Here is a 14,749-nt window from a genome sequence, read left to right on the forward strand (position 1 = left end):
ACCTCCCTCTGCCACAATCCAATATTTTCACACATCATCTCCTTCAATGTAATTTCTTATCTGTGTTGCAGTAATTTAAAGGAAGATTGTTCAATTTTGATTATATCTACCAATTGGCTAACTAGCCTGAGGTCCTGTTTTCACAATTTTTTTTACATACATTTCTGGCTCATGTGGTGTATTCAGTAGTAGAAAAACTCAATGTGTTAATTAGCAGGTCAATGTTTTTATTTTAATCAACACACAAAGTATACTGGTCAGGTACTCTACTACGCAAAAAAAAAAAAAAAAGTCAGCATTAAAACGACTGGATTTGTGTGTTTCAAATTATATTAGAGCTGTTGACCTCCAACATGGCTGCCACATGAAAGCCCTCATGTTGTCATCTAACAGGACAATACTTGTGTAACCACAACACAACACTCAGATCGTGTGTCCACTGACAGCACCGGACTGTCTGTCAGGACAGCAGAATGTCCGCCAGTGTGTCCTCCAGGACAGCAGCAAGGTGGCACTGCCATTGTTCCGCCCACTCCTAGACGTCAGTGCTGACACTGTGGGTCACCACCTCCCTCATGGTGACAGAGCGGATGAGGTTGAGCTTCTGGTAAAGGCTGGCCAGATCTGTGGGCAGTTCCAGGTCCTGCTGCTGCACAGTCCTGTAGCTTATCCTGCGCCTGCCATCACACAGCCTCTCCGGGTGCTGCAGGTAAAAAGGCAGTGAGCAGCGGGCGCAGGATGGGCAGAAGGCATGTGAGCGCTGGCACCTGCGTGGTGGAGGGGTTGGGGAGTAGCTGATGGGCCCGTTGGCCTCGGTGAGGAAGGTTGGAGGGTAGGTCTCAGGTTCGTCACTATAATGCTCTGGTGTGGGAGGTGTAGGAGGAGCACATAGTGCCAGGGGGTGGGACGGCGACGTCGTGGCAAACTCTGGTTCCTCCTCTTCCCCCTTCTCAGACTCCTCCCTCTTACAGCAGTAATACTGGTGCAGTTAAACACAGGAAGAGAAAACTGTAGGTCTGAGTCACTGTTGATATGGTTTTCCATTCATGTGTATGGGGTTTGTCATTCGAGATATCTTTAATGATCCTCATTTGAAGATATCTACATTGTCCTTATTAGATATCGTGAATTAAGTTTCAGATAGCCACAATGAAGTTGTAGATATCTGGAACTGGAATGGTAGATATCTATAATGACAAACCCCATACACATAATGTGTAGGACAAGTTGACGAGTAAAAACTGAATTACAGATATCTGAAACTGTAAGAGTGATGTCACATGATGTAATGGTAATTCAAACTTGGTGATAAAAGAGTAACTGAACCCCTAAACCACTTTTTTTCAGGTTAAAACTAGTGTATATGGTTATCTAGTCATTTTATTCAGCGATCCAGGTCCAACTCTTGGTAGTTTTGTGTAAAGTATTTTGAATTACCTTTTTTTGTGTTAAAAATGGAGTTCAGACCAGGGGTTTAGTTACTCTTTATGTTAAAAATGCTTGCCATACGCGCTAATGTGTTGCATGCTACACAGTGAACATGACGCCAAGTCACAGTCAACCACTCAAACTGCTAGAATAGAATCAGCACATTCAAATAAAATAAATCAAAAGAACACAGTTATTTTCAGCAATGTTGTGTGGCTTACTTCCTGTTCATTGCTGTCAGTAGCCTTCCCCTCCATCCTCACTACATCACCTCATGACGTGGCGAGGAGGTGGAGCATTTATTAATGGATAAACAGCCTTTTTTGGGTTTGGGGTTTTGTGATACTGGAAAAGTTTTTCTGCTCCAGTCATGTTGCAAACCAACAGACAGTTCACGTTCATAACCTTTTTTTTGTGAGCAAGACTGTTCTCTGATCCATTGTTATTTGGCTTTGTCGCATTTCAGGTGCAGGTCGATGGTGATAGCGCTCAGTGCAGGCCTATAGGCAAAATATGACTGTTCTCAGTCATGTTGCATGTCCTTATCTAAAATATATCTGACACAAGTCTGTTTGGAAATTAGAATTGATGATCAAATTACTTTGTTTACACAGTCCTGTTACACCAAACACTCTTATGATTACTTAAAACCACTCTATTAGCACAATGTGGAAATTCTCATCATCCTTGACAGAAAAGTGAATATTAACAAGTGTGGTGATGGAACTTTCTCTGTTAAACATGACGTGGAGAGTCAAAGAGTCATACCTGTAACCTACATATACACAGTACAGCAACAATGGTCAGTAAGATGACTGTAGCCAGAATTCCTCCTGCGATGACCACTGTCCCGGCTGACATTCGAAATGCTCTCCATCAACAGCCTGCAGGCAGGAGGAAGAGGAGGAGGACGGAAGTGAAAGGAGAAACAAGGAAGAGATGGACAATAAGAAGGGAAGGAAAAGAGGCAGGATGCAGGAGGAGAGATGAAGGAGAAAAGGACCAAGAGGCATGAAAGAGAGGAAGATAGTAGGAGATGAAGAAAGACCAAAGAATAAAACAAATTAAAAGTATAGACGGAAAAGGGGGAATATGTGAAAGGAGAGTACAGATGGAATGTTGGAATGCAATATTTTCACTGTCTTTATGTTGAAAGAGACACTATTGAGTAAGCCTTTATTCTGAAATAGACAATACTTTCACTGAGCCTTTATTCTGAAAGAGAAAAACGGAAATCAGGAATTTATACTGACTGTCTGATTAATTACCTCGTCCTACCTAATCCTTTTGAAATAGCATTAAAGCATTTCTCTCAAAAGAAGAAATTTGAGAAAACCAACGCCTTTGTCATTGCTCTCTCAGATATTTCCACTTTGCTCGTCTCCTTGCAATACCATCAATTACTTTTCCCTCTCGTCTCACATCTGTGACTTTTATTTCTGTTCTCCGTAATAAAGCTACAGCTCAGCAGATCATGCTCCTCCTGTGTTTGATAAACAGGGAGATTTACTCCAATCCAAGCACATTTGATTTACGGCCCTACAATTCAGAATTCTTCAGAAGTTTCTAATAAGAAAACTGTGTCGACTCCTAGGAAGTCATGATTGGAACAACATGACATCATGAACACTGATCGGATGATTTATTTATTGAAATCGCAATAAAGCCTACTGAAATGTTCAAATCAAAATATATTTTAAAGCCTAAATGTCTGTCAAAATATAAAAGTATTAAAATACTAACTTTCTGGAAACAATGGTGATGATTTTAATCTGATCACATTCAGTGTAAACCTGGTGAAAATAAGCAAGATTGAAATGACAGGTTCAGATTCTCGACAAAGAACTATAAACAAGCATCTTGCTTTTTATTAAACATATATACCCGAGAAAGAAAAGTGTTACAGTTTCCTGTTTAAGGAGTTTGTCGAATCGATAGTTAAAGGTTCACGATGTCTGACTCTAACTCCTTTGACATACTGTGAACATGTTCATCTTTAGGACCACTCCATCAGGGCACAGGTGTTTCCATAGAAATAAAGCCCTGGATATCAGCACAATCAGTCAGAGTAATTTACACACACCACACACACACACACACACACACACACACACACACACACACACACACACACACACACACACACACACACACATACACATACACACAAATACACACAAATACACACAAATTCTTTTAAATTCAAACATTAAAACATCATCTTTTTTCTTTTTTTTAAACCAAAGTCACAGATACTCCTTATCTTAGTGTGTGTGTGTGTGTGTGTGCTATTTCACATTTCATAAAACAAACACCTGACAGTGACTTGACCTGTGATTAATAATTAAACACAAACCATGACTTCATGTGATTGATTTGATCCAGAAAATAGAATAAGACATGGAAGAATATCAACGTTTATGCGAGTTTTACGCATGAATTACGCACTCAATTACGCGTAATGCAATCATATTATACACTATTTCTCCCAGTCAAAAAAGCTACCTATCATCTGATAAATATTGATGATTAACATAGGTTTGTAACCCTTATGTTAGATGATGGTCACTTTAATGATGTGTGTACAGTACTGAGGTTTATCCATGGCTGAAGTCTCACCTGCTTCCCTCCTCAGCCATGGACTCGTAAACAAAAAAACACTTCATATTCTTACCCATCACATCAGTGTTTGGATTGTCCCATGGCTTCTCCCGCGGCACAGGAGGTCGTGGGCAGCAGCGCTGTACATCCACACAACCGGTGCTGTGATTCAGAGGAAGTCTCTCTCCAACGGTTTCCTCACAATTCCCCCTCTTATAGTTTTCTTTAACCTAAGTTCTCTGATCCACGGCGGTTTATCTGTTTCAGTAAATCCACTGATCTTCTTGGTATTGGATCCTCTCCGGACTCCAAGTCCACAGTGACCCTACAGGCAGAGGGACACTTTCAAATGAACTCTGGTTTATGATGCGCGCACCGCGCTGCAGTGCGTTCATGTTTGATGATGAACTGATGCGCGTCACAGCAGCGCGCGCCCAGGTCGCTTCATTTACAAGCATTCATTTATAATATTCGTGATTCAGGGATCAAACCTCAAACGGTACACGCACTGAATCCTAAAATATGCTGATAATATCGATTTGTCACAGCAAAACGTGGAAGCATGTGACAGAAAACACGGTTAAAGGTTAAAGTGTAAACTGTAGTGGAGGTTTAGAATAGAATAGAATAGAATAGATCTTATTGTCATTGTCACCGGTACAATGAAATTAAAAACCGATATGGGTTTCTTATGGCCAATGCCGATTCCGATTTTTTTTAACCAATATTGCTTTTTCTCTCTCCATTTACATGATACAAATGACTCAATGATCACAAATGTTACCCAAGTCTCAATTTCACCAAAAACAAAACATTTATTAACAAATTAGTTAGAACAAACAATGTAGAACATTTAAACATATAACAAAAGTAACCATGAATTGCAGATTTTGCACCGATCCTTGCCTGGTGTTGGCTCAGTAAAGTGCTGCCACACAGGGTTTCAGCCATTTCTACAAATACACATTTTATCCAGGCTTAAGACTAACTTAATAAATAATGTTAAGATATAAAACTGGTGATTTACCCGATGGACTCTGGTACAGGTGAATAAGAACTTCAGAGTTACACAAGCTTCAGTTTCCTGTTGAAAAAGGCTTCTGTAAGCACAGGTGATTATTTATTCATTCACATGTGTATGTATCTTCCTGGTTATTTCCAGAAGCGTGTCAGCCAATAATGCAGAGATGGGTTAGTGGCATGACACATCTGAATAGTCAATATCTATGATAATGTCTGGCTTCAGGAACAGGAAACGCCAAAACAATCCAAACTCCATGTAGAATGCTAGAATTAAAAAAAAAAAAAAATCCTCGCAAAAATTTGGCATTGAACAAAGTTTTTTCAATGACTTTAAGGTCTTTTGAATTGATCTACAGTTCAACAACATACCTCTTCAACCGATTGTGGCACTTTAAGATCCTGATCACCAAAGTTAAAGAGAGCAAGAGGAAGAGAGTGAGAATATCTTTTAATCCTCAATGCATTGACAGTAGTTGCATCATGTTGTTTCTGATTTACAAAGAGTAGTGTATTAGGAAAAGATCATGGCTGTTGAGTGTTGACACATCAGCCAAGCCACCTGTTCATGCATGAGTCAGGTGATGTGTGCCAGGAAAATCCGATTTAACCAGTGGCGCTCGTCAATAAAGCACACTAGGGCACCACCCCAACTGTCTCACATGAAGAAGAAGAAGATAGGAATTACATTAAATACTTTTACAAAAATATGTACAAATAAATGAACTATACATTATACAGACAGTGAGTGCCGTGTGTAATCTGCATTTAGTTAAAAAATGTTCTCAAGTGACGAAAAGATACGAAAACTCTGGGGCACACAAATTAGCGCCCAAAGACCTCCCACAGCCGAGTGGACTGACCTAGATAACTGGATATAAACATCTTACTCCAGTAAGGACATGCTCTTGTGCGCAGCTGCAGATCTGCCAGCGTCAGTGTGGACACACGTCTTCTCCACAGCAGGTGAGACCATTGATGTCTTTATAACCTTTTGTGAACAAACTGGCTTGAAATAACACTACAGGCACATCATGGAAATATCATGGAAAAGTTCATTTATTTCAGTAATTCAACTCAAACAGTGAAACCCTGTATTATATAACTTCAATACACACAGACTGAATTAGTGTAAGTCTTTTAATTGCAATGATTTTGGCTCACATTTAACAAGAAAGCAACATTCAGTACCCCCCCCCCCCCCCCCCCCCCAACCATCCCATATCTCAGTTCACAATCAACCTCCCTCACTTCTATCACTCCACTTAGGGCAGCACCAAAAAAAGATGAGTGTGAGGGAGAAAGGCAGAGAAAGGAAAGATTTTATTGTCTGAATTATTTAGAGGTAAAAGCAGCATGAAATTCCACAGACATGAGCTTGTGATAATTTATTAATGAGTGAAGACATTAGAGGTGATTTCTCCTCTTTTCTGCTCCTGCTGTGTTTCAACACTTCAGGATCCAGCTGCTACCACAGGCAACTGTTACTCCAATCAGTGGAGCCTGAAAGGAGTCGTATTATATCCTATTTCTCCAAGTTAACCTAGTTCCCTGGTGTCCTAATGAACATGTCTGTGACATGCTTTGGTCAAAATACCATAAGGATGAAGCACCACAGCAGTTCAGTCACCCTGCCAAAACAGCAGAACGCTCTGTTTAGTAGTATGTCTTTAGGTCCACCTTAAATGTCCACCTTAAAAAAATAAAACTAAACTTAAGGGACAGGAAATGACATCAGCCACAGAGGCTACTGGTAGCTAACAGCAGTTAGCATTTGGAAAAGTGATCATTTGCAGGCTCTAGCAGGCACATTGCCGTCATATATAACATGTATCCACTGGACAGATAAATCCTCTGAGGCTGGAAGTTTGTGTAGGACTCTGTGCTGCACTGTGGAGCCAAGAATAATACTTACTAAGACTGAAGGGAGGCGCCTCTGGCACCCAGCAGATGTATTATAATTTCCTCAGCCGGATCAGCTTAAAAGACCAGGGGACAGGAAAATGTAATGTTAGCCTGGTCCGTTGCATTAGCTGTCCCTAGATCATATAGTATATATATATAGTTATCCTCATGTTGCAGTCTGTGATGTTAGGCTGCTGCTGCACTTCCTCCTTCCTCGCATCAGTGACGGGTCGGACAGCAGAGGTCAGAGTCTGGAGACATTCAAAGGCCAGTCCTGAATTAACAGATCTCAGGTTTAGACAGAGGAAAGAGCCTGACACTTATGGCACTTTTCCATTATAGATACAGTTATAGCATGGCATGGCTCAGCTCGGCTCAACAACATTAGCAATAGTACCTGGTATTTTTTTTAGTACTTGCTCTGGTGAGGTTTCAAGTGAAATGCATCCATCCATCCATTATCTACCGCTTTATCCTCCACCAGAGGGTCGCGGGGGGTGCTGTGCCTATCTCAGCTGACATAGGGCGATAGGCGGGGTACACCCTGGACAGTTCTCCAGTCCATCACAGGGCCACATAGAGACAAACAACAACTCACTCACACTCTCACACCTACGGTCAATTTAGAGTGACCAAATCACCTAATCCCCAAATCTGCATGTTTTTGGACAGCGGGAGGAAGCAGGAGAACCTGGAGAAAACCCACACACACACAGGGAGAACATGCAAACTGCATGCAGAAAGGCCCCTGTTCCAACCGGGGCTTGATGTTGTTCAAACTCAGTTTTTCTTGCTGCAAAGGCTGCTAACCACTATACCAACCGTGGGCCCCAAGTGAACTGCATTGATACTAAAATATGATATCAACAGAGGACCAGGCCAGTCATTGACAGAGAGTTGTCACTGGAAGAGTCATGAGCGCGATGTCCTACACGGGATTCAAAACGAACCATGCAGAGCTGTAGCGAACAAGCGATATTTAGTGTCGGATGGAGTCTGTGCTCCAGTGATGCATGAACTAATCCTTGTCATTAACTGATTCCAGTACATGGAAGAAAAATGCAATTCAGGAGGCAGCATAACATGAGGGAAACTCTTTTGACATACTCTCCGCTGTGTAACAATCACAACTTCTTGCCAGACAAATTTGATCACACATTTGTAGCATGGCATAGAAAAGGAATCACAAGGTTCAATGATCTATATATAAATGGAACCATTTCTAGTTTTGAGGGTTTGCGTTCCAAATATGACATCCAACAAAAGGATCTATTTCGTCAGTTCGCTATAGCCCACAGTTTCCTAACCTTCCTAATGAGTCACTTGTAGATTTAATTTTGAAAGTTCCTTTTTGGCTGAGGGTTTTTACTGCGCACTGTTAGACAATGATCATGTCAACGGACAATGCTAAGCTGGACAATATTAAAAATGCATGGCAGAAAGAACTTGGATCTGCAGTCTCAGAAGATATTTGGGCTGAAGCTTTGAGAAGAGTGAACAATAGCACTTCCTGTGCAAGACTGGTGGTACATTGATTGCATTGGAGTAGAGTGTATTTTGGTTTGTGAGTGTATAAAAAAAAAATTTGTTTTAAGTATTTGTAACTTTGCTGACAAATCATTGTTATTACCCTTTCAATAAAAAGATTTATAAAAAATAATAATAATTAAAAAAAGAGTCCAGTAGTGCTAGAACTGTATATAGGAAAATAGCCATTACATTTGCCTGCCAGTGTGGACCACAGGAAAACCACATTTTAGTTACTCAACAGAATTCATGCTTAATTCAATCAACTGAGATTTTCTTCTAGTAATTGCTTATTATTACAGCCCAGATTGAAAAAGAGGCCCAGAAAAAACTTTATTTCATAAACTAGATCAACAAAGTTTCAGATAATAACACAGAAGCATAAGCAGTAATTTCTCAGTTTCTGTGTCTCAGTCAGGAGCTTTTAGTGACTTCCTCCCCCTGCTGCAGTGCACAAAACACAACTATTAATAATGAAAGACAAAGATTTCTATTTGATGGTTTGTTCTTCACTGTGATGCAGTGACCCCACTTTTAGAAGAAGAAAAAGGCTTTTTTCATGGAATAGTCCAGCTTGTCTCCACTGAGGCATGCAGAGAGCATCTCCCTCTTGAAGAGGCTGTTATTGGATATGGAGACAGCCCTCGTCTCCCTACGCCATCTCAGCCGTTTTCTCTCGCACTAAAACCAAACATTCAGATATATTAGAAAACACAAGGATTTGATTTGTTCTACTCAAACTGCATCTCTTCAGGTGTAAGTGCATCTGCTTCAGACAACTATGAAGATGAGATTTCCACTTCTAACCTTGTGTCAACAAACAAAAACTTCCCTCCTTAATAAATGAAGGTGAAAACTGATGTCAGAGCCAAGGTTAACATATGCAGATTAGGTCCAGGTGAGGAGAAAAAAATGTGGTAATTTAAATACATTTTACATAAAAGTGGAGGTCAAAGAACCACTTCCTGAGCTTCATCAGCCATGCTCTATTTCACTCACAGATTGTATCAAGGTACTTTTTAAAAAGGAACATATCTCTTGATTTAACCAGGTTTGTGAAAATGTACATTTAATATCTTGGTTGCCACTAATTAGAAATTATACTTTATGATGACCTGACGTTGATGCTAGGTAAAAGTTGATATGTGTGTATGAAGCAAATTGTCACATCATATTTGGTTGGAAATATACTTAAATGATATACACATTCACTTGTCATGACTGTAGTTTTGCACATACATATTATGTGTAACATGTATTCCACTAGGGGGCACACCACAGACAGGCTGTATATAACAATTTGTGAAGAAAAGCTCTGGTGAAATCGGAGAGAGTTAGATTATCTCTGAGATTATGGAAGAAAATGAGATCACAGCTCAATCATATGTGAGACTTGTAACGGTGGCTAAATTGCCTCGCACTGCCCCTACTACTATTTGATTAATGCATCATGTAATGTATTGCAAATGGCAATGTGCCATTTTTTCTTTCTTCATTTGTGTTTTTTCTGTTTGAGTTTGCACTGCTGCTACGAGCCAACGGTGGAGTTGAGAGTTTTAAAGGTGCATTATGTAATAAATCTAAAGCAACTGGCCATAAAATCCTCCTAATATGTCACAGAGACTCAGGAATAATGTTCATATAACAAACTGAACTCACCAACAACAACAGTACAGACAAAATATTTGCATTAAAAAAAATCTTTTGCAGACTGCAAATCATGTTTATGTTTTGAAATCATGTTTTGGCATATGGCGCCACCTACCGCCGTCTACCAATCATTGCGGTCAGTAGAGTCTCAGCTGCCGAGCAACCACGGGTTACCAGTTACGTCTGAGCTACAATGGCGGAGAAAATGAAACCTTAAAAAACTTGGTATTTTGAATTTGAGTGTAGTAATAGTTTTTGGCCACATTCTTACATATGCACCAAGATTTTGTTGGTGGTGCTAGATCAAGGTTTCACAATCCCTGTCCTGGGGACCCACTGCCCTGCATGTTTCAGATGTTTCCCTGTTCCCTGATCAGGTGTGATGGCGCAAAGAAACATCTAAAGCATGCAGGGCAGTGGGTACCCAGGACCAGGATTGAGAAACCCTGTGTTAAAGGAAAAGTCATGTTATCACAGAAGACATTACAATTAATTCTCCCAGGACCATGAATATTCAAGCCACCAAACTCAGTGACTGCCCCAGGTCATGCACTGACTCATTCTGACAGGAAGTTTAGACATAGCAGTCACAGTTGCAGTCCATACTTTTCCTCCAGTGACATTAAAGCTCAGTTCTCATCTGTTGTCCAGTCAGTTGATGAATATTCAACACCCTGCTTTAGCATATTCTTCAGGATATTAGCATAGCCAGTGATATGATCACCTGACATTGGGCAGACTGAGCGTGGAGGCGACAGCAGGTCAGCATTCATTATGTCTGTGAGGTGGACAGGTCACGGACGACGCAGCAGGACCTGCCAGGGAGAGGTGGCAGCAGAGAGTGTGGACAGACTTAGACCTTGTCCACATATTGACACTGGTGGGTTTTTAAAAAGCCTTACATCTGCACGTGAACTGTTTTATGTCCAGGAGTTTTTTCTTCCAGTACATTTCAATGCAGTTAAGAGTGTGTTTTTAGAAGTGTACTTCTGCTTTATAAAAGTGACTAGTAAATATTAGGCCTAATGTTAATTATTTTTGGACTATTGTGGCGTGAGCGGATTATTGCTCTCAACTGAGTTAATATTCGTTTTAGTGTTGGTTTGTTTTCATTGTTGCATTAAAAAATAGATGCTGGTCTATTTTTTTTATTATTATAGGCAACAGTCTGTGTTGATTTATGTTTATCATATGCAATGACCAAACAAACTTACTAACTTATTAACTAACAGATCCGAAATGTTTTTTTTTTTGTTTTTTTTTTTTGCACATTGATATAGATGCTGGCTCGTTATGATTTTTACTCAAGTAATAACCTAATTTACTGTCTGTTGATCGCCCTCATTATTTACTGTATTATTGTTTTGGGTTGTGAGAATTTGTGTTGCTATGAAAACTTGAGTTATTCTTTCATTCAAAATTGTTGTTTTCCCTGTATTATAATTTTTCGACCTCATTTTCACTGAGGGCCACATCAGCATAATGGTAATCCTCAAAGGGCGAGATGTAACTGTCATACAGAATAAATGTAACCAAATATAATGTAAAATATAAAGGTAACTACTCCGTAACATATTGCTAAATAACTTTCTGTATTTATGACTTATTCAAGTTACAAATATGATGCATTATAGATGTAACCACTATAGGTCCACGATGGTGTTTCTTGACAAACTAAGTCTGTATCTGGTCGGGTCAGAGTTGCTCACACACCTTCAGCATGCACTGCTTCAAAAACGCACCCTCAGAATAAATACTTCGAAGCACGGGTGATTTCTTCAGCCACAAGGCACTCGTCGTTTTTGGTTGTGGCTTTTGTGAACACATTCTGCTGCGATCTCAATTTCACTCGGTGCGTGATATACCGTATATTATATTCAACGATACATTGCGATCTAGTGGCAGGATGCTTTGTCACTTTGCGGGTAACGCAATCGCCATGCATTGTGGGAAATGTAGTTTATGGTCAACGCACGCCTTAAACTAGCATAAACCTATTTTAACACAGATTTTTAAGACCAATGAATCACTCGCAGGGGCCACATAAAATTACGTGCCGGCACATCTGGCCCCCGGCCCTTGAGTTTGACACATGGAACTTGTCTGGGTGGCTCAATGTTTCATTTTAATATGAGAGTTTATCATGACTGTAGCCTGTTTTGTGCGTGTTGTGTAATAGATTGTGTCATCTTAGTGGATCAGGGTCAAGAATCTCTCCATCTTAGTTTGGCGAAATAGGTCCCCCACAAAGCTAGAAAAGGCCCTGATGCCGTCAGATCATCAAATCTGGCCCATTTGGAATTTGACCAGTCACGCACAGTTCAGAGTCAGAGAGCACCTCCTATTGGCTCTTTTACTAAGCAGCTGCATCTACACATCCTTTCAGTGGACAGGTCACTATTTCACCATTGGTAACAACCGCGTATGCTGTTAAAAAAAAAAAAATAAGGAGAGGAAAATAAATGTAGTCAATAAATGTAATAAATGTGTGGAGCCTTAAAGGTGCATTATGTAATAAATCTAAAGCAACTGGCCGTAAAATCCTCCTCACAGAGACTCAGGAATAATGTTCATATAACAAACTGAACTCACCACCAACAACAGTACAGCCAAAATATTTGCATTAAAAAATATATTTTGCAGACTGCAAATCATGTTTTGGCATGTGGCGCCACCATCGCCATCTACAATCACTGCAGTCAGTAGAGTCTCCCTTATAGAGTCTAGAAAACTAAACCTAAAAGACCGCTGTATTTTGAATTTGAGTGTAGTAATCATTTTTGGCCACATTCTTACATATGGCGCCTTTAAGGAGATGAAGAGATTGCCTCAGCTCCTCTGGCACATGCATTTGTCCATGTTCTTTTGGTGAAATGGGCTCAGGACAAAAAGCCTTGAATGTTAATATTTAATGACCTGGAGATGAGACTCAAGTATTTTTTTTTTACATAGAAATCCCAATAAATGCAGGTTTAACTTTGTTTTAACACACAGAAACATAATGTTGGATTTGTTTCTTATGTTCTGACTTTCCTTTTTTTTGTGTGTTTCATTGATTAATATTTTGTTTGGTCTTAAAGGGACATTTCAGTTTCACGGTTGGATGACGTCACAGAGTCACAGTCAGCCCTGGTTGGCTGCCAACAGGGACACAAGGAAAAACTGAAAAAAGACTCTGCTAATAAATTATAAGCCTCATTTGGTAAGTTAGTGGATGAATCAATCAATCAATCCATGTTTATTTATATAGCATTTTACAATATCTGGAAGGTACTTAACAACAGAACTGTATGGTAAAGTTGCATTAAACTACATTCATACAAAGCTGTTACACATTATTTAGGGGCAGTTTTTTGGTTCATCTTCATCGTGGACACTTTGAGAAGCAATGTGGGGGAGCTGGGGATCAATATTATTATTATTATTTATTTATTATTTTTTTTTACAAAAGTTGAAACATTACTTTTTTGGAAAAATAAATGATTTTATTTTATTATTATTATTATTTATATTTTTTAAAGACAAAAGTTGAAATATTAAATTTTTTGTAAATAATTGACAAAAGCTCGTTATCAGGCTTGTGCAGAGCTTGATGATGAGGGTTATTTGAATCTGGTGTTTTTGGAGCAGGGTAACATCTAAATTTTCATTTTCATCAAACAATCATTTTATGTGGCCCACAAGTGATTAATTGGTTTTAAAGATCTGTGTTAAAATAGGTCTATGCTGCTTTAAGGCGCGCGTTGACCATAAACTACATTTAGACAATGCAGGGCTCCAAAAGGACATGTCTCCTGGATTGTAGTTAGTCGATCACCCTCTGCCCTACCACAGTCCGACAGGAGTAGATACATGTATACATACATGTATGTATGAGCAAATCGTATTTAGATTCCTGATCAGAACGCAGCATTATTGTTAATTTGCCAGTGTGTTGCTGCCCCCTGCTGACTTACAAGACCATAACATAACAAACACTGCCACAATGGAACAAAGCTGCAGCTAAAAGTTACTGTGGATTTGTAAAGTACATCTAATTAACAAGTGCTCATGCTGATGCAGACACACAATAAAGGTTAAAAAAAATGATCTCGAAACAATGCTAAAAGAAATGGTGTAAGTTTATTTAAATCACTTTTAACCAGATTTACAGCTGTGTCAATTGTTTAAATGATGAATCTAAATGTTTAAGCTATATTGCAAACATTTAGATTGAACATCTAACATTTAGATGTAAATGTTTGGCATAGAAGTAAGTGTATTATGTTTTTATGTTTCTACATTCTACGAAACATGAGGAGCCAGGCAGGAATCAAGGAAATGAATCACTGGGAAATGAGGCCAGATGTCACACACATCTCTGTTTGTGGTTCTCATGTTCATAAATATAATTTACAGTAATAGGACATTGCGTTTGTCCCTTTTCCCACTTTTGTACAAACTGGTGCTTTTTTTACTCAGAAACAATTAATCAAGAATTTAAGAAAGCACTTGGATCTGCATGTTTCTAGACTGACCTCTAGGTGCTGAGCAGGGAACACAGTTACCTTTTCACCTCGCCTGTGGCGGCTTCTGTTGGTCATATTGGCAAGTGCAAGTGAGTAAGCACAAACAAACA

The 14,749-nt window shown here is 39.5% G+C and overlaps 1 protein-coding gene across 1 annotated transcript; it reads right to left on the reverse strand.

Moving 5' to 3' along the window:
* Positions 1 to 535: 535 nt before the first annotated feature.
* fam163b (family with sequence similarity 163 member B) lies at positions 536 to 2,289 on the reverse strand (the record flags this gene model as incomplete). Its single annotated transcript, XM_083904502.1, has 2 exons — positions 536 to 979; positions 2,197 to 2,289. The coding sequence occupies 2 exons, from the start codon at positions 2,287 to 2,289 to the stop codon at positions 536 to 538; spliced, it is 537 nt and encodes a 178-aa protein (XP_083760628.1).
* Positions 2,290 to 14,749: the final 12,460 nt, after the last annotated feature.

The sequence above is a fragment of the Microchirus variegatus genome (assembly GCF_963457635.1).
Source record: "Microchirus variegatus genome assembly, chromosome: 18".
Classification (NCBI taxonomy): Eukaryota; Metazoa; Chordata; class Actinopteri; order Pleuronectiformes; family Soleidae; genus Microchirus; species Microchirus variegatus.